The sequence below is a fragment of the Ranitomeya imitator genome, chromosome 4 (assembly GCF_032444005.1).
Source record: "Ranitomeya imitator isolate aRanImi1 chromosome 4, aRanImi1.pri, whole genome shotgun sequence".
Taxonomy (NCBI): domain Eukaryota; kingdom Metazoa; phylum Chordata; class Amphibia; order Anura; family Dendrobatidae; genus Ranitomeya; species Ranitomeya imitator.
This window is the reverse complement of record NC_091285.1, coordinates 164,120,676-164,143,788: the sequence shown is the minus strand read 5'-3', so window position 1 is coordinate 164,143,788 and position 23,113 is coordinate 164,120,676. Positions and strand designations below refer to the sequence as shown.

Below are 23,113 nucleotides of genomic sequence, written 5' to 3'. Positions count from 1 at the left end.
TAATCACCTAATGTTAGACTGTAATACAATGGGCGAGTGCTTGAGTGCTTAGCCATTATGTATATATAATAGAGAGAAAGAGATAAAATGTTATAGATATGTGAGTGTATGTATATACTAGCTGAATAGCCCGGCGTTGCCTGGGCATAGTAAATTTATAGCACCTCACTTCTGTTATTTTCCCATCACGCCTCTCATTTTCTCCCTCACACCTCTCATTTTCCCCTCACTCCTCTTATTTCCCCCTCACTCCTCTCATTCCCCCCTCACTCCTCTCATTCCCCCCTAACAATTGTCATTTCGACCTCACATCTGTCATTTTCCGATCACTCCACTATTTTCCCTCACTCCTCTCATTTTGCACTCACACCTTTTCATTTTCACCTAACACCTCTCATTTTCACCTCACACCTCTCATTTTCCCCTCAGTATACACATGTTTGTCATCTCCCTTATATATAGTATACACCTGTATGTCATCTCCAGTATATAGTATATACCTGTGTGTCATCTCCCCTGTATATAGTATATACCTGTATGTCATCTCCCCTGTAAAAAATATATATCTGCTCTATGTCATCTCCTCCTGTATATTGTATATACCTATGTGCCATCTCCTCCTGTATATAGTATATACCTGTATGTCATCTCCTGTATATAGTATATACCTGCTGTATGTCATCTCCCCTGTATATAGTATATACCTGCTGTATGTCATCTCCTCCTCTATATACCTATGCATCATCTCCTCTTTTAGATAGTATATACCTGTAAGTCATCTCCTCCTTTATATAGTATATATGTGTGTCATCTCCTCCTGTATATAGTATATACATGTATGTCATCTCCTCCTATATATAGTATGTACCTGTATGTCATCTCCTCCTGTATATAGTATATACCTGTAAGTCATCTCCTCCTGTATATAGTATATACCTGTGTGTCATCTCCTCCTGTATATAGTATATACCTGTGTGTCATCTCCTCTTGTATATAGTATATACCTGTGTGTCATCTCCCCTGTATATAGTATGTACCTGTATGTCATTTCCTCCTGTATTAGACCTCGTTCACACATTATTTAGTCAGTATTTTTACCTCAGTATTTGTAAGCTAAATTGGCAGTCTGATAAATCCCCAGCCAACAAGAAGCCCTCCCCCTGGCAGTATATATTAGCTCACACATACACATAATAGACAGGTCATGTGACTGACAGCTGCCGTATTTCCTATATGGTACATTTGTTGCTCTTGTAGTTTGTCTGCTTATTAATCAGATTTTTATTTTTGAAGGACAATACCAGACTTGTGTGTGTTTTAGGGCGAGTTTCATGTGTCAAGTTGTGTGTGTTGAGTTGCGCGTGGCGACATGCATGTAGCAACTTTTGTGAGATGAGTTTTGTGTGGCGACATGCGTGTAGCAACTTTTTGTGTGTAGAGTTGCATGTGACAGGTTAGTGTAGCAAGTTTTGCGCATGGCGAGTTTTGTGCGTGGCGAGTTTTATGTGTGGTGCGTTTTGAGTATGTGCAAGTTTTGTGTGAGGCAACTTTTGCATGTGTTGCAACTTTTGTGCATGTGGCAATTTTTCCACGTGTGCAAGTTTTGCGTGTGGCGAGTTTTCCATGAGGTGAGTTTTGCATGTGTTGCGAGTTTTGCGTGAGCCTAGTTTTGCATGTGGCGAGTTTTGCATGTGGCAAATTTTGCGCATGGCGAGTTTTGAGCGGTGACTTTTGTGTTTTGATTTTTATGTGGCGAGGTTGGTGTATGTGGAGCGCCCCCAGACAGAGGGCCACAAGTCACTCGGTACCGTTCCTTTCTGCTCAGTTATGCGGTTGTCACGGTGGCTGGACCCGGTCGTGACCCTGCTAAGGGGCGTCCAATGAAGGTGGTAGTACAGTCTGTCAGGGGTTCGTGACGCCACCTGTGGTGTTCGGTCAGTGAGACCGACGCTGCTGTGGGGTCCGCTGGGGTGATGGAATGGCAGCTGGATGGTGTACCTTCCCACAGGTGAAGTATATCCCCAGGGCTTCCCAGTAAGGTGGATGGTGATGGTGTGAGGTGCAGGCAATAACGAGGACACAAGGTTGCAGTCTCTTTACCTTTTTACTGAAGGCTTCAATATACTCAGTCCAGAGCACGTTCAACCGGGCTATCAGAGACCGGCCGCTCCGATGGGCACATCCAGAGTTTCCCTCGCAGATGGAAATCGTTGCCTACCAATAGCGCCTGTGTGTTGTAGTCCTACCCTGCTGAGCATTCGGAATAGTCCTCACAACTGCTGTTCTCCTTCGTTCGTTCTCTACAGCTTTCTCTCTCTCTCTCGTTCTTTGGTTCCAGATGTTGCTAGTTTCTAACGTCCCCCAGGTATATTTTGGCTAGGACGCCACACATTTGACGGGAAGGCTTGGAGGTCTTCCGGGACCCTAGAGACGCCCCTCTCCCAATGTTGCCCCCTATGTCTTCGTAGGTGTAGAAGGTAGACAGCCAACCTATGATTAACTGTCCAGCGGAATTTGAAGTAAGGCCTGAAGTCAGTTACTCCTATGGTGATCCGGCCACCGACTACGCGCCTCAGTAAGATGTTGCCTTTCTCTCTCGGCATGACTCTTACTGGCTCTCCTTTGTGCTGATCTCGTTTACACGTTTCCACAATATCCTTCCCTTCGTGTCTCTTTCTTAGGATACCGCCGCAAGGTGTGCAGGCACGGTTCCGTTACGTTCTGTTCTGTTCGCTAGGCACCTGCCAGGTTCCCACGCCTGACAGGGACCCCCCTGTGCCTTCTACCTGCAACACACCCTGCCACGGGATGTTGCCTGGTTCCAACCCAGTCAGCTTCTAACTAACTTCCTCCCCAGCCCCTAGTTTTACCAGTGTGAGGAGTGGCCCAATAAATAAAGCCTTTTTCTCCCCCTAGTGGCCGGAGTGTGAAGTGTAATGTGTTCTAGTGATACCTGGTCAGGAGAACTCCTTAGTGCCATCAGACGTACCGCTGCTCCCCTTAGTGGCAGAGCGCTATACTGCAACGACCAGGTCTCTGGGGCGCTGCATATGTGTGGTGAAATGTGTCCTGAGGGTGGTATATGTGCTCAAGCACGTGGTAGTGTGTGGCGCATTTTGTGTGTGTGTGTTCATATCCCCGTGTGTGGTGAGTATCCCATGTCGGGGCCCCATCTTAGCAGCTGTACAGTATATACTCTTTGGCGCCATCGCTCTAATTCTTTAAGTCCCCCTTGTTCACATCTGGCAGCTTTCAATTTGCCTCCAACACTTTTCCTTTCACGTTTTCCCCATTATGTAGATAGGGGCAAAATTGTTTGGTGAATTGGAAAGCAGGGGGTTAAAATTTCGCCTCACAACATAGCCTATGACGCTCTCGGGGTCCAGACGTGTGACTGTGCAAAAAGTTGTGGCGGTTGCTGCAACGGTGCAGATGCCAATCCCTGACATACACACATACACACACACAACATACATTCAGCTTTATATATTAGATATGTTTAACAGTTTTAGGTAGGTATGAAAAAAATGCTGCAAGGTAAGAATGATTTGAGAGATAGAAATGTAAAGTCAAATCAATACTTGATGTGACCACCCTTTGCCTTCAAAATGGCATCAATTCTTCTTGTTGTTCTAAATATCTTGGAGAACTAACTACAGAACTTCTATGGATATTCTGTTGTTCATATGGGTCAAGGGTAGTGATGAGCGAGTGTACTCGTTGCTCGGGTTTTCCCGAGCATGCTTGGGTGGTCTCTGAGTATTTGTGACTGCTCGCAGATTTCGTTTTTGTCCATGCAGCTGCATAATTTACAGCTGCTAGCCAGTCTGAGTACATGTGAGGGTTGCCTGGTTACTAGGGAATCCCCACATGTATTCAAGCTGTCTAGCAGCTGTAAATCATGTAGCTGCGTCAACAAAAACTAAATCTCCGAGCAGTCACAAATACTCGGAGACCACCTAAGCATGCTCGGGAAAACCCCAGCAACGAATATACTCGTTCATCACTAGTCAAGAGTCCAAATAAGGTTTCTTATGTTTTAAATCTGACCTTCCTCACTAGGACAAAAGTGTGCAGTTTTTGTTCTTATATTATTCCCACTGCCCCCCTGAGTACTCATTTTTTATTTATTTAATTTTCATTCCGCTATTCAGTTTCAGAGATAGGGGCCTTTTATTTTTATGGTCATTACAAGGGGATGTTGCTCACAGGATTCTCTGGAGTTGTCTTTAGGTTGCACTGCATAATTACACTGTAAGCCGTGCCCCCTTGATAAAAACCATAAAGGGTCCTCTTTAAGGAAGGTGTATTTTGTAGTATATTGTAGTAAGACATTAACAACGTTGTATGTAAAGAGCATTCACATTTTTAATGAGATATCAGTTGACCACTTGCATAATGCAACCATTGGTCACCTTACCCACAGATATCCAGTACATTTGACAATATTACTGGTTAGTTACTATGCATCATGAAGATGGTGAACATGAAGAATACTTAGTACAAAAAAATGTTTTTTCTATGTGCTTATGTTAATTTAGTGTCCATATCCACATAAATATGTGAATTATCTATTTTTTTACAGGATAGAGAAAAACTTATTAGACGAAAAAAACATAAAAGAAGTTCGAAGCCTATAAAGGTAAACACTATGACAGACTAACAAACATAACTACTAGAATAGGGTGGTTATCTTTAAAATACAGCATGTGAGCCCCATACACTCAAATGGTGAGAGAATCTTGACTATCATTCCTCTCTCATCATCCATCATGTGCTTCACAGTGTACATATGAAGAATTTAGGGTGTTCTCAAGTTCTTAAATAGCTTTTATTAGTTAGGCAGTATGAAAATAAGCAAGTTTGCTAATTTCTTGCTTTTTTATATTTGCTTTCATTCTCTTGATGTTAGATATTTTATCTTATATAGTATACAACGTGTTTCCATGGAGCTGGGCCTCCAGATCCTGACTGAGAGTTTTCAGTAGTTACAGTCCAGTATAGGAGTTAACTCTTAACATCCCAGCCAGCTCTCTCCAACCCATTGTTTTCTGTACAGAAGTTAGCTGCTCACCTCCCTCACATCTTCTGAATAGATGCAGTTATACAGCCCACAGCTTTCACAGCTGGTCCCCTAATCTCGGCTCTTAACTCTTGATCACAGGGGTCTGTGTGCTTGTTCAATGACCCGTTAACTCTGTGTGTAAATATAGTAATGGTAGTGTAGATTCTGGAACAAACCACTGAGAGCTGACTGCGTTCTAGCAGAACTAGTGATGGGCTTTATAGTTCTACAAATAACTAATATAACATGGAAATATTGTAAAGAGATTTTTAGCAAATTGAACCTCCTCTATCAACTGGAGGCTAGAGCGACGCAAAGAGAGGCTCCTGCTCTGGAGGACTCAGCACCATGTGTATCATGGTCTCCCACTGATTTGTGGCCACCCACATTTTTTTCCATATATGTTCTGATCACCATGAGTATTCTTCTTCCTTGCAATGAATAGTACTTTCCAATGTAATAAGCTGAATATATTTCCATACTTACAGAGACACCTTGTAGACACTGTATTTGGATATGATGATGACTCTATGGATTCTGAAACATCATCAGTAGCTTCCTATCGAACGGACAGGACGCCAGCCACGCCAGATGATGATTTAGATGAAGTAAGTCATCTTGCAGTTCTTTACAATGTCCCCATTTAAACTTACAATAACCATCAGAGTACGTTCACCCATTCAGTATTTTCTGTGGATTCACTGTGTTTGTTTCTCAGCTGAAATCTGTAGTGCAAATTTACATTGCAATACAAGTGAATATGGTTTGGAAAATTTCATTCATAAAAATCTGTACGTAAATGAGAGCACACTGCTGATATTTAGATCTTTCTTATGTAGATTTTCACTGTGGATTTCATTATGTAAAATGATTTGTAGCAAAATACAAATCCACAACAAAATATATAAATAAAACATGGAGATTTGTTGTGAAATCGACACAGGTTTGGGAACATATTTGCAGCTGAACCTTGTAGCAATCAGTTTCTTTCCTGCGTACTATTTGCAAAAGACTATCCTGTATAATTGGTGATATAGAGATCATATAGGTTAATATATGCAGTGATGTCCAGATCCAATAGCACATGCAGTAAAAACTCTCCAAAAGACCATCTCTTTGAGAAGATCACCCCAGACTATACATGAAGTGGGTATATATTAGTGCTAGTGTTCATTTTTTTCTTTTTTATGATGTAAGGAACAAATACTGTCAAATCATGACCAGATGACATATTACCACCACATAGTGACCGAATAATACCTCATACAGGGACAAATACTACCACATCGTGACCAGACTACGTATTACCACCACATAGTGTCCGAATAATACCACACACAAAAAAACAAATACTGTGACATCATGACCAGACCACATATTACCACCACATAGGGACTGAATACTATTGGCTGAAGATATTCATCTTCGCTTTGCTTCTTCATCCAGTGCAGATGTTATCACTTCTTTCATCCAGGACTCATCTCTGCAGAAAATAGCACAGTTATCTAGAACACATTCCCCAACAACTGCACTATGCCAGATGAAGAAAAAAAGAAACAAAGGGGCCAATTTACCACGCAGGGTCAGAACTGGTAGTAGCTGCTCCAGTCTATGGAGATGTGTTATTAATCCAATAATTCATCTACTCATATGTCATTAAGGGCAGTAATGCCCTGATGGCTGCCCTGAATATAAATATTTATAATATATCATGCTGTAATAATCTTGAACCACCTCCTAGTTTGTTTTAATTTAGATATTATACCGCATACCAAAATTCCTCTATATGTAGAAATTTCATTAAAATATATAACCTGTGTCGCTTTATAGAGTTTAGCAGCGGAAGAGTCTGAGCTAAGATTCCGCCAGTTGACAAAGGAGTATCAAGCATTACAAAGGGCCTATGCTTTGCTCCAAGAACATACAGGCAGCATTATTGATGCAGAGAAAGAAGCACAGGTGAGTAAGCATGGAGTATAATACAATAATACTTGCTTCAATATATTTAATAATTTTTAAGAACTTTGCTGCCAACAAGTTAGGGTTTGCATAAAATGGATTCCAGTAAAGGCAATCCTCAACAGGAATTTGTTAGTAGGATCAGTCCCACTAAGCTGTCTATATGGGCATGTAGGTTACAGGAAACGGAATAAAATTATACCTTGAGGTCTGCTATCCGATGTCTTATTCCAGAGAAATCCTAATTTTTCCTATATGCAAATGAGCTGTTATAAGGGTTCGCTCACATCTGTGTATGTAAAATCGCTCAGATTCTGAGCCACAGAAGTTGGCTTTTTTTTCCTCACTTAACATCTGTATAGCATCCGTATGACATAGGTAGGCAACCCATATGCAATGCATTTTTAACATCAGTTTTCATATACACTGAGGCTATGTGCACACGATGCGGAGTTAGTGCGGATCCGCAGCAGATTTTTCCGCGCAGAAACGCTGCAGATCCGCACTGTGATTTACAGTACAATGTAAACCAATGTGAAAAAAAAAGCTGTGCAGATGGTGCGGAAAAATCCACGCGGAAATGCTGCGGATTTAAAAGAATTGCGTGTCGCTTCTTTTTGTGCAGATCTGCAGCACCCTTCCATTATAGGAATCCGCAGTGGTAAAAACCGCACAAAATCCGCACAAAATCCGCATCAATTCCGCATAAAAAAATGCACAAAATCCGCAGCAAATCTGCACCTGCGGTTTCTGCCCGGAGATGCGGATTTTGTGCAGAAAATTCTGCACCCCATTCTGCAACGTGTGCACATAGCCTTATTCTCTATGGAATTTAAAGCTAGTTTACAAACTAATAAAGCAATCCTATATACAGAGATAGATAGATAGATAGATAGATAGATAGATAGATAGATAGATAGATAGATAGATAGATAGATATGGGATAGATAGATGGATGGATGGATGGATGGATGGATGGATGGATGGATGGATGGATGGATAGATAGATAGATAGATAGATAGATAGATAAGATAGATAGGATAGATGTCCTGTTGATATTTAATGTCGCAAGCCCCCTACATAGAATAAACTAGCACCCTTTACAGCCATTCATATGGCACTAAAGGGTGTTTATTTATTTAATAGTTTAAATAATACTAATTAAATTTGAAAAAATGATGTAGGGTCCCACTTATTTTTGATAACCAACCAAAGGAAAGCAGACCTTTGAGAGCTGTTGTTATTATGCTGGGAAGGGGCCAATAACCATGGAGCTTCCCAGCCTATTAATAATAGACCCCAATTGTCTGCTTAGTCTTTACTGGTTGTTAAAAAGAGGAGACCTCAAAAAAAATTATATAGGATCCCCCTATTTTTAATAACCAGCAAATGCTAAGCAGACAGCTGCAGCCTGATGTTAAAAGGCTGGACAGGTCCATGGATACAGGCCCCTTCTCAGCCTAATAATAGCAGCTCTCAGCCGCCCAAGAAACAGGGGACTGGAGCAGCAGCCAATGTCAGCTCGACGAGCGGTGAAGTCAGTAAGATTACCACAGGTCACAGCCACAGAACTGCGGCAGCCTTACTGATGTCACTGCTCATCACAGCAACTGGGTTCAAACGCTGCACAGCGTGAGAATCGGCAGTGGCTGCTGCTGTAGTCTTTGGAGCTTTGTTCTATGGGGCTCCATAGACTGGATGAAGAAGACGGGGATCGTTGTGGGACCTCCATATTATGGATTTCGGTGGACCCCTGTGGACAATTTTTTGGTGGTAATACATGGGTAAAAAGAGTAATTGTCTGAGAGTGCTTTTTACAATTAAAGGAGTTTTCTGTGTGTGTGTTTGCCTATGGGATTAGTAAAGGTACCTTCACACTGAGCAACTTTAGAATGATAACGATAGCGATCCGTGACATTGCAGCGTCCTGGATAGCGATATCGTTGTGTTTGACACGCAGCAGCGATCAGGATCCTGCTGTGACATCGCTGGTCAGAGCTAGAAGGCCAGAACTTTATTTCGTCGCTGGACTCCCTGCAGACATCGCTGAATCGGCGTGTGTGACGCCGATCCAGCGATGTTTTCACTTGTAACCAGGGTAAACATCGGGTTACTAAGCGCAGGGCCGCACTTAGTAGCCCGATATTTACCCTGGTTACCATTGTAAATGTAAAAAAAAAAAACACTACATACTCACATTCCGGGGGCTGTCGCGTCCCGGCGTCAGCTTCCCTGCACTGTGTCAGTGCCGGCCGGCCGTAAGGCAGAGCACAGCGGTGACGTCACCGCTCTGCTTTACGGCCGGCGCTTACACAGTGCAGGGAAGCTGACCCGATGTTTACCCTGGTTACCCGGGGACTTCTGCATCGTTGGTCGCTGGAGAGCTGTCTGTGTGACAGCTCTCCAGCGACCACACAACGACTAAACAGCGACGCTGCAGCGATCGGCATAGTTGTCTATATCGCTGCAGCGTCGCTTAATGTGACGGTACCTTAAAGGTGATGTCTGATAGATACCTCTCCATTACTAACATTGGGCTTTCCCCGATTACCAATGCACCAGGACAAGAGCCGAGGCTAAGCACCAGAATTGGCGCATTTCTAAGGCAGCTGAGGGCTACTCATATTAGTCTGGGAAGCATATTAACCCCTTAGTCCCAGCATATTAACCCCTTAACGACCAGAGGTATTTTGTATTTTTGTTTTTGCATTTTCATTTTTCGCTCCCCTTCTTCCCAGAGCTATAACTTTTTTATTTTTCTGTCAAAATGGCCATGTGAGGGTTTTTGTGTGACAAGTTGTGCTTTTGAATGACACCATTGGTTTTAACATACCATGAACTGGAAAATGGTAACAAAAATTCCAAGTGCGGTGAAATCGCAAAAAAAGTGCAATCCCACAGTTGTTTTTTTTTTTAAATTTTTTATGATGTTCACTAAATGCTAAAACTGACCTGCCATTACGATTCTGAAGGTCATCACGAGCTCATAGACACTAAACATGTCTAGTTTTTTTTTATTTAAGTGGTAAAAAAAAAATACAAACTTTGTTTTAAAAAAATGGCGCCATTTTCTGAGACCTGTAGCGTCTCCATTTTTGTGATCTTGGGTTAGGTGGGGAGTTATTTTGCATGCTGAGCTGATGTTTTTATTGATTCCATTTTGGTGCAGATACAATCTTTTGATCACCTGTTCAAAACAGCTGACATGTGTAGGGAAAGATATGGGCTGAGCGCCGGAGCCCACATCAGTGGGAGGGATTCTGATGTGGGCGTACTATTATGCCCAATGTCGGAAAGGAGTTAATATCAGCCTACAGATGTCTGCTTAGCCTTTGCTGGTTATTAAAAATAAGGGTTTTCCTTTTTATTTATTTTACCCACGTTTTTAGCACCACCTATTATCTATCTATCTATCTATCTATCTATCTATCTATCTATCTATCTATCTCATATCTATCTATCTATCTCATATATATTTATCTATCTATCTCATATCTATCTATCTATCTATCTATCTATCTATCTATCTATCTATCTATCTCATATCTATCTATCTATCTCATATCTATCTATCTATCTATCTCATATCTATCTATCTCATATCTATCTATCTATCTATCTATCTATCTATCTATCTATCTCATATCTATCTATCTATCTCATATCTATCTATCTATCTATCTCATATCTATCTATCTATCTATCTATCTCATATCTATCTATCTATCTATCTATCTATCTCATATCTATCTATCTATCTATCTATCTCATATCTATCTATCTATCTATCTATCTATCTCATATCTATCTATCTATCTATCTATCTATCTATCTCATATCTACAGTGGGGCAAAAAAGTATTTAGTCAGTCAGCAATAGTGCAAGTTCCACCACTTAAAAAGATGAGAGGCGTCTGTAATTTACATCATAGGTAGACCTCAACTATGGGAGACAAACTGAGAAAAAAAATCCAGAAAATCACATTGTCTGTTTTTTTTATCATTTTTTTTGCATATTATGGTGGAAAATAAGTATTTGGTCAGAAACAAACAATCAAGATTTCTGGCTCTCACAGACCTGTAACTTCTTCTTTAAGAGTCTCCTCTTTCCTCCACTCATTACCTGTAGTAATGGCACCTGTTTAAACTTGTTATCAGTATAAAAAGACACCTGTGCACACCCTCAAACAGTCTGACTCCAAACTCCACTATGGTGAAGACCAAAGAGCTGTCAAAGGACACCAGAAACAAAATTGTAGCCCTGCACCAGGCTGGGAAGACTGAATCTGCAATAGCCAACCAGCTTGGAGTGAAGAAATCAACAGTGGGAGCAATAATTAGAAAATGGAAGACATACAAGACCACTGATAATCTCCCTCGATCTGGGGCTCCACGCAAAATCCCACCCCGTGGGGTCAGAATGATCACAAGAACGGTGAGCAAAAATCCCAGAACCACGCAGGGGGACCTAGTGAATGAACTGCAGAGAGCTGGGACCAATGTAACAAGGCCTACCATAAGTAACACACTACGCCACCATGGACTCAGATCCTGCAGTGCCAGACGTGTCCCACTGCTTAAGCCAGTACATGTCCGGGCCCGTCTGAAGTTTGCTAGAGAGCATTTGGATGATCCAGAGGAGTTTTGGGAGAATGTCCTATGGTCTGATGAAACCAAACTGGAACTGTTTGGTAGAAACACAACTTGTCGTGTTTGAAGGAAAAAGAATACTGAGTTGCATCCATCAAACACCATACCTACTGTAAAGCATGGTGGTGGAAACATCATGCTTTGGGGCTGTTTCTCTGCAAAGGGGCCAGGACGACTGATCCAGGTACATGAAAGAATGAATGGGGCCATGTATCGTGAGATTTTGAGTGCAAACCTCCTTCCATCAGCAAGGGCATTGAAGATGAAACGTGGCTGGGTCTTTCAACATGACAATGATCCAAAGCACACCGCCAGGGCAACGAAGGAGTGGCTTCGTAAGAAGCATTTCAAGGTCCTGGAGTGGCCTAGCCAGTCTCCAGATCTCAACCCTACAGAAAACCTTTGGAGGGAGTTGAAAGTCCGTGTTGCCAAGCGAAAAGCCAAAAACATCACTGCTCTAGAGGAGATCTGCATGGAGGAATGGGCCAACATACCAACAACAGTGTGTGGCAACCTTGTGAAAACTTACAGAAAACGTTTGACCTCTGTCATTGCCAACAAAGGATATATTACAAAGTATTGAGATGAAATTTTTTTTTCTGACCAAATACTTATTTTCCACCATAATATGCAAATAAAATGTTAAAAAAACAGACAATGTGATTTTCTGGATTTTTTTTCTCAGTTTGTCTCCCATAGTTAAGGTCTACCTATGATGTAAATTACAGACGCCTCTCATCTTTTAAAGTGGTGGAACTTGCACTATTGCTGACTGACTAAATACTTTTTTGCCCCATTGTATCTATCTATCTATCTATCTAGCTATCTATCTCATATTTATCTATCTATCTATCTATCTCATATCTATCTATCTATCTATCTATCTCATATCTATCTATCTATCTATCTATCTCATATCTATCTATCTATCTATCTCATATCTATCTATCTATCTATCTATCTATCTCATATCCATCTATCTATCTCATATCTATCTATCTATCTCATATCTATCTATCTATCTCATATCTATCTATCTATCTATCTTTCTATCTCATATCTATATATCTATCTATCTCATATCTATCTATCTATCTCATATCTATCTATCTATCTGTCTATCTATCTCATATCTATCCATCTATCTCATATCTATCTATCTATCTATCTATCTATCTATCTATCTATCTCATATCTATCTATCTATCTATCTATCTCATATCTATCTATCTATCTATCTCATATCTATCTATCTATCTATCTATCTATCTCTCTCATAGCTATCTATCTATCTATATATCTATCTCATATCTATCTATCTATCTATCTATCTCTCTCATATCTATCTATCTATCTCATATCTATCTATCTATCTATCTATCTATCTATCTCATATCTATCTATCTATCTCATATCTATCTATCTATCTCATATCTATCTATCTATCTATCTATCTATCTCATATTTATCTATCTATCTATCTATCTATCTATCTCATATCTATCTATCTATCTATCTATCTATCTATCTCATATCTATCTATCTATCTATCTATCTATCTCATATCTATCTATCTCATATCTATCTATCTATCTATCTCATATCTATCTATCTATCTATCTATCTCATATCTATCTATCTATCTATCTATCTATCTCATATCTATCTATCTATCTATCTCATATCTATCTATCTATTTATCTATCTATATCATATCTATCTATCTCATATCTATCTATCTATCTATCTCATATCTATCTATCTATCTATCTATCTCATATCTATCTATCTATCTATCTATCTATCTCATATCTATCTATCTATCTATCTCATATCTATCTATCTATCTCATATCTATCTATCTATCTCATATCTATCTATATATCTATCTATCTCATATTTATCTATCTATATCTCATATATATCTATCTATCTATCTCATATCTATCTATCTATCTATCTATCTATCTATCTATCTATCTCATATCTATCTATCTCATATCTATCTATCTATCTATCTATCTATCTATCTATCTATCTCATATCTATCTATCTATCTATCTATCTCATATCTATCTATCTATCTATCTATCTATCTATCTCATATCTATCTATCTATCTCATATCTATCTATCTATTTATCTATCTATATCATATCTATCTATCTATCTATCTCATATCTATCTATCTATCTATCTATCTATCTCATATCTATCTATCAATCTATCTATCTCATATCTATCTATCTATCTATCTCATATCTATCTATCTATCTAGCTATCTATCTAGCTATCTAGCTATCTATCTCATATCTATCTATCTATCTATCTCATATCTATCTATCTATCTATCTCATATCTATCTATATCTATCTCATATCTATCTATCTATCTATCTCATATCTATCTATCTATCTATCTCATATCTATCTATCTATCTCATATCTATCTATCTATCTATCTAGCTATCTATCTATCTCATATTTATCTATCTATCTATCTCATATCTATCTATCTATCTATCTATCTATCTATCTATCTCATATCTATCTATCTATCGATCTATCTCATATCTATCTATCTATCTATCTATCTATCTATCTCATATCTATCTATCTATCTCATATCTATCTATCTATCTCATATCTATCTATCTCATATCTATCTATCTATCTCCTATCTATCTATCTATCTATCTATCTATCTATCTCATATCTATCTATCTATCTATCTATCTATCTATCTATCTATCTCATATCTATCTATCTCATATCTATCTATCTATCTATCTCTCTCATATCTATCTATCTATCTATCTATCTATCTATCTATCTATCTATCTATCTCATATCTATCTATCTATCTCATATCTATCTATCTATCTCATATCTCATATCTATCTATCTCATATCTATCTATCTATCTATCTCATATCTATCTATCTCTCTATCTATCTCATATCTATCTATCTATCTATCTATCTCATATCTATCTATCTATCTCATATCTATCTATCTCTCTATCAAATTCAAATTCAAATTCAAATTCAAATGAGCTTTATTGGCAGGACTAAGTACATGTTAGCATTGCCAAAGCATATGGTAAAAATACGGGGGTGGGGGAGGGGGGGCATATAGAGGTCCAGGGAATACCAAATTCCTTTTAGAGGAATTCCTTTCCTCTTCCCCCAGTATTATCGGCAGTTTCTCTTCCTCCTCCTTGGAGGTGAAATCTGGGAGGAGATCAGACAGCCTCTTGAAGTGAGTGTCCCTCACTGCGGAGTATTTGGGGCACCTCAGCAGGAAGTGGGCCTCATCCTCCACGGCCTCCTGGGGGCACTGCTGGCAGAGTCTGTTCTCTCTCTTATTGGCAGGACTAAGTACATGTTAGCATTGCCAAAGCATATGGTAAAAATACGGGGGTGGGGGAGGGGGATATATAGAGGTCCAAGGAATATCAAATTCCTTTTAGAGGATAGGGGATGTTTCCAGGGTGGGGTATAGGAGTCCATGACATATCAGGCTCTTTAGTCGGGGGATAGGGACGTGTCCAGTGTTGGGATACAGGAGTCCATGACATATCAGGCTCCTCTTAGTCTGTGGCAGGCACTGACATATTCCGCTGCTAGGGCCACTGCACTTTCCTCTTCCCCCAGTATTATCGGCAGTTTCTCTTCCTCCTCCTTGGAGGTGAAGTCTGGGAGGAGATCAGACAGTCTCTTGAAGTGAGTGTCCCAATCTATCTATCTATCTCATATCTATCTATCTATCTATCTATCTATCTCATATCTATCTATCTATCTATCTATCTCATATCTATCTATCTATCTATCTATCTATCTATCTATCTATCTATCTATCTATCTCATATCTATCTATCTATCTATCTATCTCATATCTATCTATCTATCTATCTCATATCTATCTCATATCTATCTATCTATCTATCTATCTATCTATCTATCTATCTCATATCTATCTATCTATCTATCTATCTCATATCTATCTATCTCATATCTATCTATCTATCTATCTCATATCTATCTATCTATCTATCTATCTATCTATCTATCTATCTATCTATTTATCTATCTATATCATATCTATCTATCTATCTATCTCATATCTATCTATCTATCTATCTATCTATCTATCTATCTATCTATCTATCTATCTCATATCTATCTATATATCTATCTATCTATCTATCTCATATCTATCTATCTATCTATCTCATATCTATCTATCTATCTCATATCTATCTATCTATCTATCTATCTATCTATCTATCTCATATCTATCTATCTATCTATCTATCTATCTATCTCATATCTATCTATCTATCTCATATCTACCTATCTATTTCATATCTATCTATCTATCTATCTATCTATCTATCTATCTCATATCTATCTATCTATCTATCTATCTCATATCTATCTATCTATCTCATATCTATCTATCTATCTATCGCATATCTATCTATCTATCTATCTATCTATCTATCTCATATCTATCTATCTATCTCATATCTACCTATCTATTTCATATCTATCTATCTATCTATCTATCTATTTATCTATCTATATCATATCTATCTATCTATCTCATATCTATCTATCTATCTATCTATCTATCTCATATCTATCTATCTATCTATCTATCTCATATCTATCTATCTATCTATCTATCTCATATCTATCTATCTATCTATCTATCTATCTATCTATCTATCTATCTATCTATCTATCTCTTATCTATCTATCTATCTATCTCATATCTATCTCATATCTATCTATCTATCTCATATCTATCTATCTAGCTATCTATCTACCTATCTATCTACCTTGTGCCAGTCATTACACTGGTTACCCATCCACTCAAGAATCCAGTACAAAACTACTACCCTCATCCACAAAGCACTCCATGGCTCAGCACCACCCTACATCTCCTCTCTGGTCTCAGTCTACCACCCTACCCGTGCCCTCCGCTCCGCTGATGACCTCAGGTTAGCATCCTCAATAATCAGAACCTCCCACTCCCGTCTCCAAGACTTTACACGTGCTGCGCCGATTCTTTGGAATGCACTACCTAGGATAATACGATTAATCCCCAATCCCCACAGTTTTAAGCGTGCCCTAAAAACTCATTTGTTCAGACTGGCCTACCGCCTCAATGCATTAACCTAACGATCCCTGTGTGGCCTATATTAAAAAAAAAAAAAAAATTAATTAACTGGTTCATGCAGCTTTACATGAACACCCAAGCCTTACACTATGGCTGGTCCGAATAACTATAGCAATTGTTACCATCCACCTCTCGTGTCTCCCCTTTTCCTCATAGTTTGTGTTGGAATAAGTTTAAATGCAACAACTCCATTCCTGTTGTAGTCTGCATTGAATGTCTATGAGTGTTCATTTGTCAGCTATGCTGTGATTGTTAAAGTTTGTACAAAAAGGTCAGAGGACTCTCACTGATTGCATCATTCTGCTGCTGTTTCCTTCACAGAGAGACATGTGTTACATGGACTAGATTATATCGGTAGTTACTGTCAAAGCTTTCTTATTTTGTTCCAGTTCAAGCTGCATATATTAAACACAGTTTGCCTTACGTTGGATTCTGCTGCTTATATGAAGTAACACGCGCTGCTGTGGTAATACTCCGGCTAACAGGTTATGGGCCCAGCCACCGGAAAGTAAATGGTAAAAAGCCCAGTCACCGGAATAAGCAGCGAGCCAAGCGCAGACAGCACAGAGGAACCCCCGGAATACAAGGACACCGGAACGCAAAGGTACCGCAGTGTACAGAGCACCGGACAGCGCAGCTTAAAGGGCCAGTAACAAACAAAAAAAAAAAAAAAAGGTACAAGAGACAAGAATGTCTACAGAAAGGAATGCAGTGAAGTACACAGTGCCAAGTCTCACAAATCACAATTACAGCTCCTGGAAATTCAAGGTAAAGATGTTACTTATAAGAGAGGGTACATGGAAATGTATTGAACAGCCTGTGCCTGACCCAGTACCGGGTGATTGGCTAGAGACTGATCAGAAAGCACAAAGCACTATTTCCCTCAGCATAGATGATAACCAGATTGTACATGTATGCAAATGTGATACTGCAAAGAAAATGTGGGAAGAATTACAGAAAGTGCATGAAAGGTCAAATCTCAGCAATAAGCTATATCTTATGAGAAAGCTGTATCAGTCTAAATTAAGTGATGGCCAGCATATGCAGGACTATATCAGAAACACCCTAGAGATTGTGGAGCGCCTAAGGGGTATTGGTGAAGAAATTAAAGATTTTCATGTTGCTGCATTACTATTAAGTGGTCTTCCAGAAAGTTATGACACGCTTGTGACTGCATTAGATGCCAGACCAGATGATGAACTCACACTAGAATATGTGAAAGGGAAACTTGCAGATGAATACAAGAGAAAGTCAGAGACTATTAGCAATAATATATGCAAAGCAGAAGCAGCATTAAAGACACAGTACTTTTCTAAAGCTCAGAGTCATTTAAAGGAAACTCGTGAATGTTTTGTCTGTAAAAAGCCTGGTCACCTTAAAGCAGACTGCAGAGTGTGGAAAGCAAGAATGAATCAGTTTAAAAAGCAGGACAGTCATCAAAAGGTTAAAACAGCTGTAAAGAAGGAAGATGCATGTATTGCGACTGCATTTGGGGTCAGCACAAGCCCATATGCAAACCATGTTTGGTGTATTGACTCTGGAGCGACTGCTCACATGACACGTGATAAAGATTTCTTCATTAATCTAGATGAAAGCAAGTCTGAAAAGGTAATTTTAGCTAATGGTCACTATATGACATCAGAAGGAATAGGAGATGGTTATCTCCATTGTCAAGTTCAATCCTCAGCACAAGTCAGAAAAATCCCAGTTAAAGACGTGCTGTATGTTCCCAAACTTGAAAGTAACCTTTTATCTGTAAAGAAGCTTGCACAACAGGGAAATATAGTTACATTTAAGGATGACAGATGCATCATTTCAAAGAAGGGTCATACCCTTGCCGAAGGAAAAATCAAAGATGAACTTTATCAGCTGAAATGCAATGAAACTGTTTACAGTGCTAGACAAGATTTTCATAAGGACTGTATTCATGTGTGGCACAGACGCCTAGGCCACAGAGATCCAGAAGCAGTAAAGAAACTAGCTCAACTTGCAAATGGTATTGCAATCAACCAGTGTAATCAAACAATGAAGTGCACAAGTTGCCTAAAAGGGAAAATGTCCAGAAAATCGTTTCCTAAAGTAAGCACTACTAAATCTGCACAGATACTGGATTTGATACATACAGATGTGTGTGGTCCAATGAGTGTTCTTACTCCCAGCAAGAAGAGATATTTTCTCACATTCATTGATGATTATTCCAGATATACTGTTACTTACCTACTTCAAAGTAAAGATGAAGTTCCACAGAAACTTGAAGAATATCTTGCTGCAGTTCTTAACAAATTTGGAAGAATACCAAAGGTACTGCGAGCAGATAATGGAACTGAATATACAAGTGGTAAAGTGCAAACCATCCTGAAAAAGAATGGAATCGTGTTCCAGACAACCGTTCCATACAACCCAGAGCAGAATGGCACAGCAGAGAGAAAGAACCGAACTCTTTGTGAAAGTGGAAGAAGTATGCTATTTGATGGAAACCTACCTACAACATATTGGGGAGAAGCCATCATGACTGCTACCTATCTTCAAAATCGACTGCCAAGTAAAGCTACAAGTAAAACTCCATATGAGCTATGGAACTGTGAGAAGCCCAACCTGAAGCATCTCAGGATATTCGGAAGCAAAACTTTTGTGCATGTTCCCAAAGAAAAACGTTCTAAGTGGGAATCTCATGCAAAGGAAGGAGTTCTTGTGGGGTACAGTGAAACTCAGAAAGGATACAGAATCCTGCACCCACAGACCAACACAGTAACAATCAGCAGAGATGTAGTGATTGATGAAAACTCAGTATCGCTCAAATTTCATGAGGTTACGCAAATAATTCAACCTAAGGAACAAGAATTTCAGTCAGTGATTCCAGACATTGAAGAGAATCTCAAAGAAAATACTGAAGTCTGGATATGCTCTGAAAGTACTGAAAAAGAAACAGAAGAACCAAGCCAACCTCAGGAGATCAGAAGATCAGAAAGATCAAATAAAGGAATTCCAGCTAAACGCCTTTCTTATATGGTCAGATCAATTCCAGAAGAAGAGCCACAGTCATGGCAGGAAATGCAAAAACTGCCTATTCATAAGAAGCAAAAATGGATAAAAGCTGCTGATGAAGAAATGGAATCCCTTCATAAGCTCAAAACATGGGAGCTCACAGAGCTACCTCAAGGCAAGAAAGCAATTGGATGTAAGTGGGTCTTTAAGAACAAATATGACTCCGAAGGTAATGTTCACCGTTTTAAAGCAAGATTGGTCGCAAAAGGATATTCACAAAAATATGGTGAAGATTATGATGCTACTTTTGCTCCAGTTGCCAAGCAAACTACATTCAGAACTTTATTATCCATAGCTGCTGTTCAGCAGATGAAAGTAAGACATTTTGACATCAAAACAGCCTTTCTACATGGAGACATTGAAGAAGAGCTGTACATGACTCAACCAGAAGGCTATGTTAAAAGGGGTAAAGAGAACCTTGTTTGCAGAATGCAAAAATCTCTCTACGGCCTTAAGCAATCAGCAAGAGCATGGAACACTAAGATGAACAAAGTGTTAATCGACGAAGGATTTAAAAGGTCTCAAGCGGATCCATGTTTGTATACAAAAGGTGTATCACAAGATTGGATGTATGTTATTCTATATGTGGATGATGTAATAATAGCGCATCAAGAAGAGAGAGAAATTTCAAAACTAGGTCAAATTCTGAACAAGCATTTCGAGACCAAGGACCTTGGAGATGTGACATACTATTTGGGAATCCAAATCCAGAGAGAGGAAGATGGAAGTTTTCTTCTTAATCAAAATTCTAAAATCTCCACAGTTCTAAACCAGTTTGGAATGTCAGAAGCCAAAGGCATATCAACTCCAATGGATCCATCTTACCTAAAATTGGAAGGAGAAGAAGATCTGCTACCCACAAATGACAGTTACAGACAAGCAGTGGGGGCACTTCTATACATAGCAACCACAACCCGTCCAGATATCTCAGCCACAGTGGGAATTCTCTGCCGACGTGTAAGCAAGCCACGCCAAAGAGATTGGAATGCAATTAAGAGACTTCTTCAGTATCTTAAGGCAACCCAAGAGTTAAGTCTAAAGATTTCTGCATCAGGAGATCTAATTCTCAGAGGATATGTAGATGCAGATTGGGTTGGAGACTCAAGTGATCGAAGATCAACAAGTGGTTACTTGTTCAAGTTAGGACACACTTCAATCTCATGGTCCAGTAGAAAACAAGTGTCAGTTGCATTGTCTTCTACAGAAGCAGAATATACATCAGCTGCTCATGCAAGTCAAGAGTTAATTTGGTTGAAGCAACTTTTGGAAGAATTCGGCAAACCACTAGCTGAACCAACTGTTATCTATGAGGACAACCAAGGATGTATCAAGCTCGCCAGCAGTGAAAGGATAAGTGCAAGAACAAAGCACATTGATGTTAAACATCATCACTTGCGTGACTTAGTAGAGCGTGAAGTTCTAAAGTTTGTTTACTGTGAATCTGACAAGATGTTAGCAGATGTTTTGACAAAGCCATTGTCAAGAGCCAAGTTTGAAGAATTCAGAACTGCAATGGGACTAACAGGATAAGCAGTTGTTGAGTGGGGGTGTTGGAATAAGTTTAAATGCAACAACTCCATTCCTGTTGTAGTCTGCATTGAATGTCTATGAGTGTTCATTTGTCAGCTATGCTGTGATTGTTAAAGTTTGTACAAAAAGGTCAGAGGACTCTCACTGATTGCATCATTCTGCTGCTGTTTCCTTCACAGAGAGACATGTGTTACATGGACTAGATTATATCGGTAGTTACTGTCAAAGCTTTCTTATTTTGTTCCAGTTCAAGCTGCATATATTAAACACAGTTTGCCTTACGTTGGATTCTGCTGCTTATATGAAGTAACACGCGCTGCTGTGGTAATACTCCGGCTAACAGTTTGTAAGCTTACGAGCAGGGCCCTCACTCCTCTTGGTATCCCTGGAAACATCCCCTATCCTCTAAAAGGAATTTGATATTCCCTGGACCTCTATATGCCCCCCCTCCCCCACCCCCGTATTTTTACCATATGCTTTGGCAATGCTAACATTGGGGTATAGGAGTCCATGACATATCGGGCTCTTTAGTCGGGGGATAGGGATATGTCCAGTGTTGGGGTACGGGAGTCCATGACATATCAGGCTCCTCTTAGTCTGTGGCAGGCACTGACATATTCCGCTGCTACGGCCACTGCACTTTCCTCTTCCCCCAGTATTATCGGCAGTTTCTCTTCCTCCTCCTTGGAGGTGAAGTCTGGGAGGAGATCAGACAGCCTCTTGAAGTGAGTGTCCCTCACTGCGGAGTATTTGGGGCACCTCAGCTTGAAGTGGGCCTCATCCTCCACGGCCTCCTGGGGGCACTGCTGGCAGAGTCTGTTCTCTCGAGGCTTGTAGTTCTGTCGGTGCCGCCCGGATTCGATGAGTAGGCTGTGGGCGCTCAGTCGTACCGGCTCAGGATCTGTCGATCTTTGGGGTTTTCTAGTTTCTCTAGATATGGGGCCAGTTTGTACTCCCTCTATAGATTCCGGTATATTGTCAGTTTCTGGGATTTGTTTATGTCGTTCCTCCAGATGCTGAGATATTCCTCTTTGACTTTGTGTACCATTTTCTGGATTTCACCTTTTGTCAGGCCATGGAGGTTGATGGCTTGGTCAGACTGGCTTTGGGTACTTTTACTTGGGAGGCTTCCTGAGGCTTCCTGGTGTAGGAAGGCTTTGTGATGGTAGGAGCTGGGACTGCTACTTTGTAGATGAGCCTTGAATGACAGCGCCTTCTTCTTTATTGCGATGTGTAGTGGGAATCTGCCCAGCTCTGCTCGGCAGGCGCTATTTGATGTGCTCCGATGGACTTGGAGAAGATGCTTGCAGAACTCTAGGTGGAATATTTCTGTCGGCCCAGCGTCCCACTTTGACCAGTTTGGGTATGAGACTGGGCCCCAGACCTCACTACCGTATAGAAGAATTGGGGCAATGATGGAGTCAAAAATTTTTAGCCATACGGTTACTGGTGCCTTGAGGTGGTACAGACGCCTTCTGATGGCATAGAAGGCTTTGGATGCCTTGTCTTTAGTGACTCTATGGCTTGCTTGAAGCTCCCTGACTGGCTGATTTCTAGGCCCAGGTAGGTGTACCTGTTGGTTTCAGTAAGTGGACGGTTGTCTATCATAAAGGTAGGATTGCCAGTGGGTTTCTGCTTTCTTTTCTGGAACACCATGATATTAGTTTTTTTCTCGTTGA

The 23,113-nt window shown here is 39.9% G+C and overlaps 1 protein-coding gene across 3 annotated transcripts in view; it reads left to right on the top strand.

Moving 5' to 3' along the window:
- The window catches only part of JAKMIP2 (janus kinase and microtubule interacting protein 2), a 277,234-nt gene that overhangs the window by 114,102 nt on the left and 140,019 nt on the right, over positions 1-23,113 (top strand). For 2 of the 3 annotated variants that reach the window (XM_069764081.1, XM_069764080.1), the window contains exons 9-11: positions 4,586-4,642; positions 5,554-5,673; positions 6,896-7,024. In XM_069764081.1, the coding sequence (XP_069620182.1) occupies positions 4,586-4,642; positions 5,554-5,673; positions 6,896-7,024 (306 nt within the window). The remainder of the gene's footprint in view (positions 1-4,585; positions 4,643-5,553; positions 5,674-6,895; positions 7,025-23,113) is intronic. The other variant, XM_069764082.1, reaches the window with a different exon arrangement.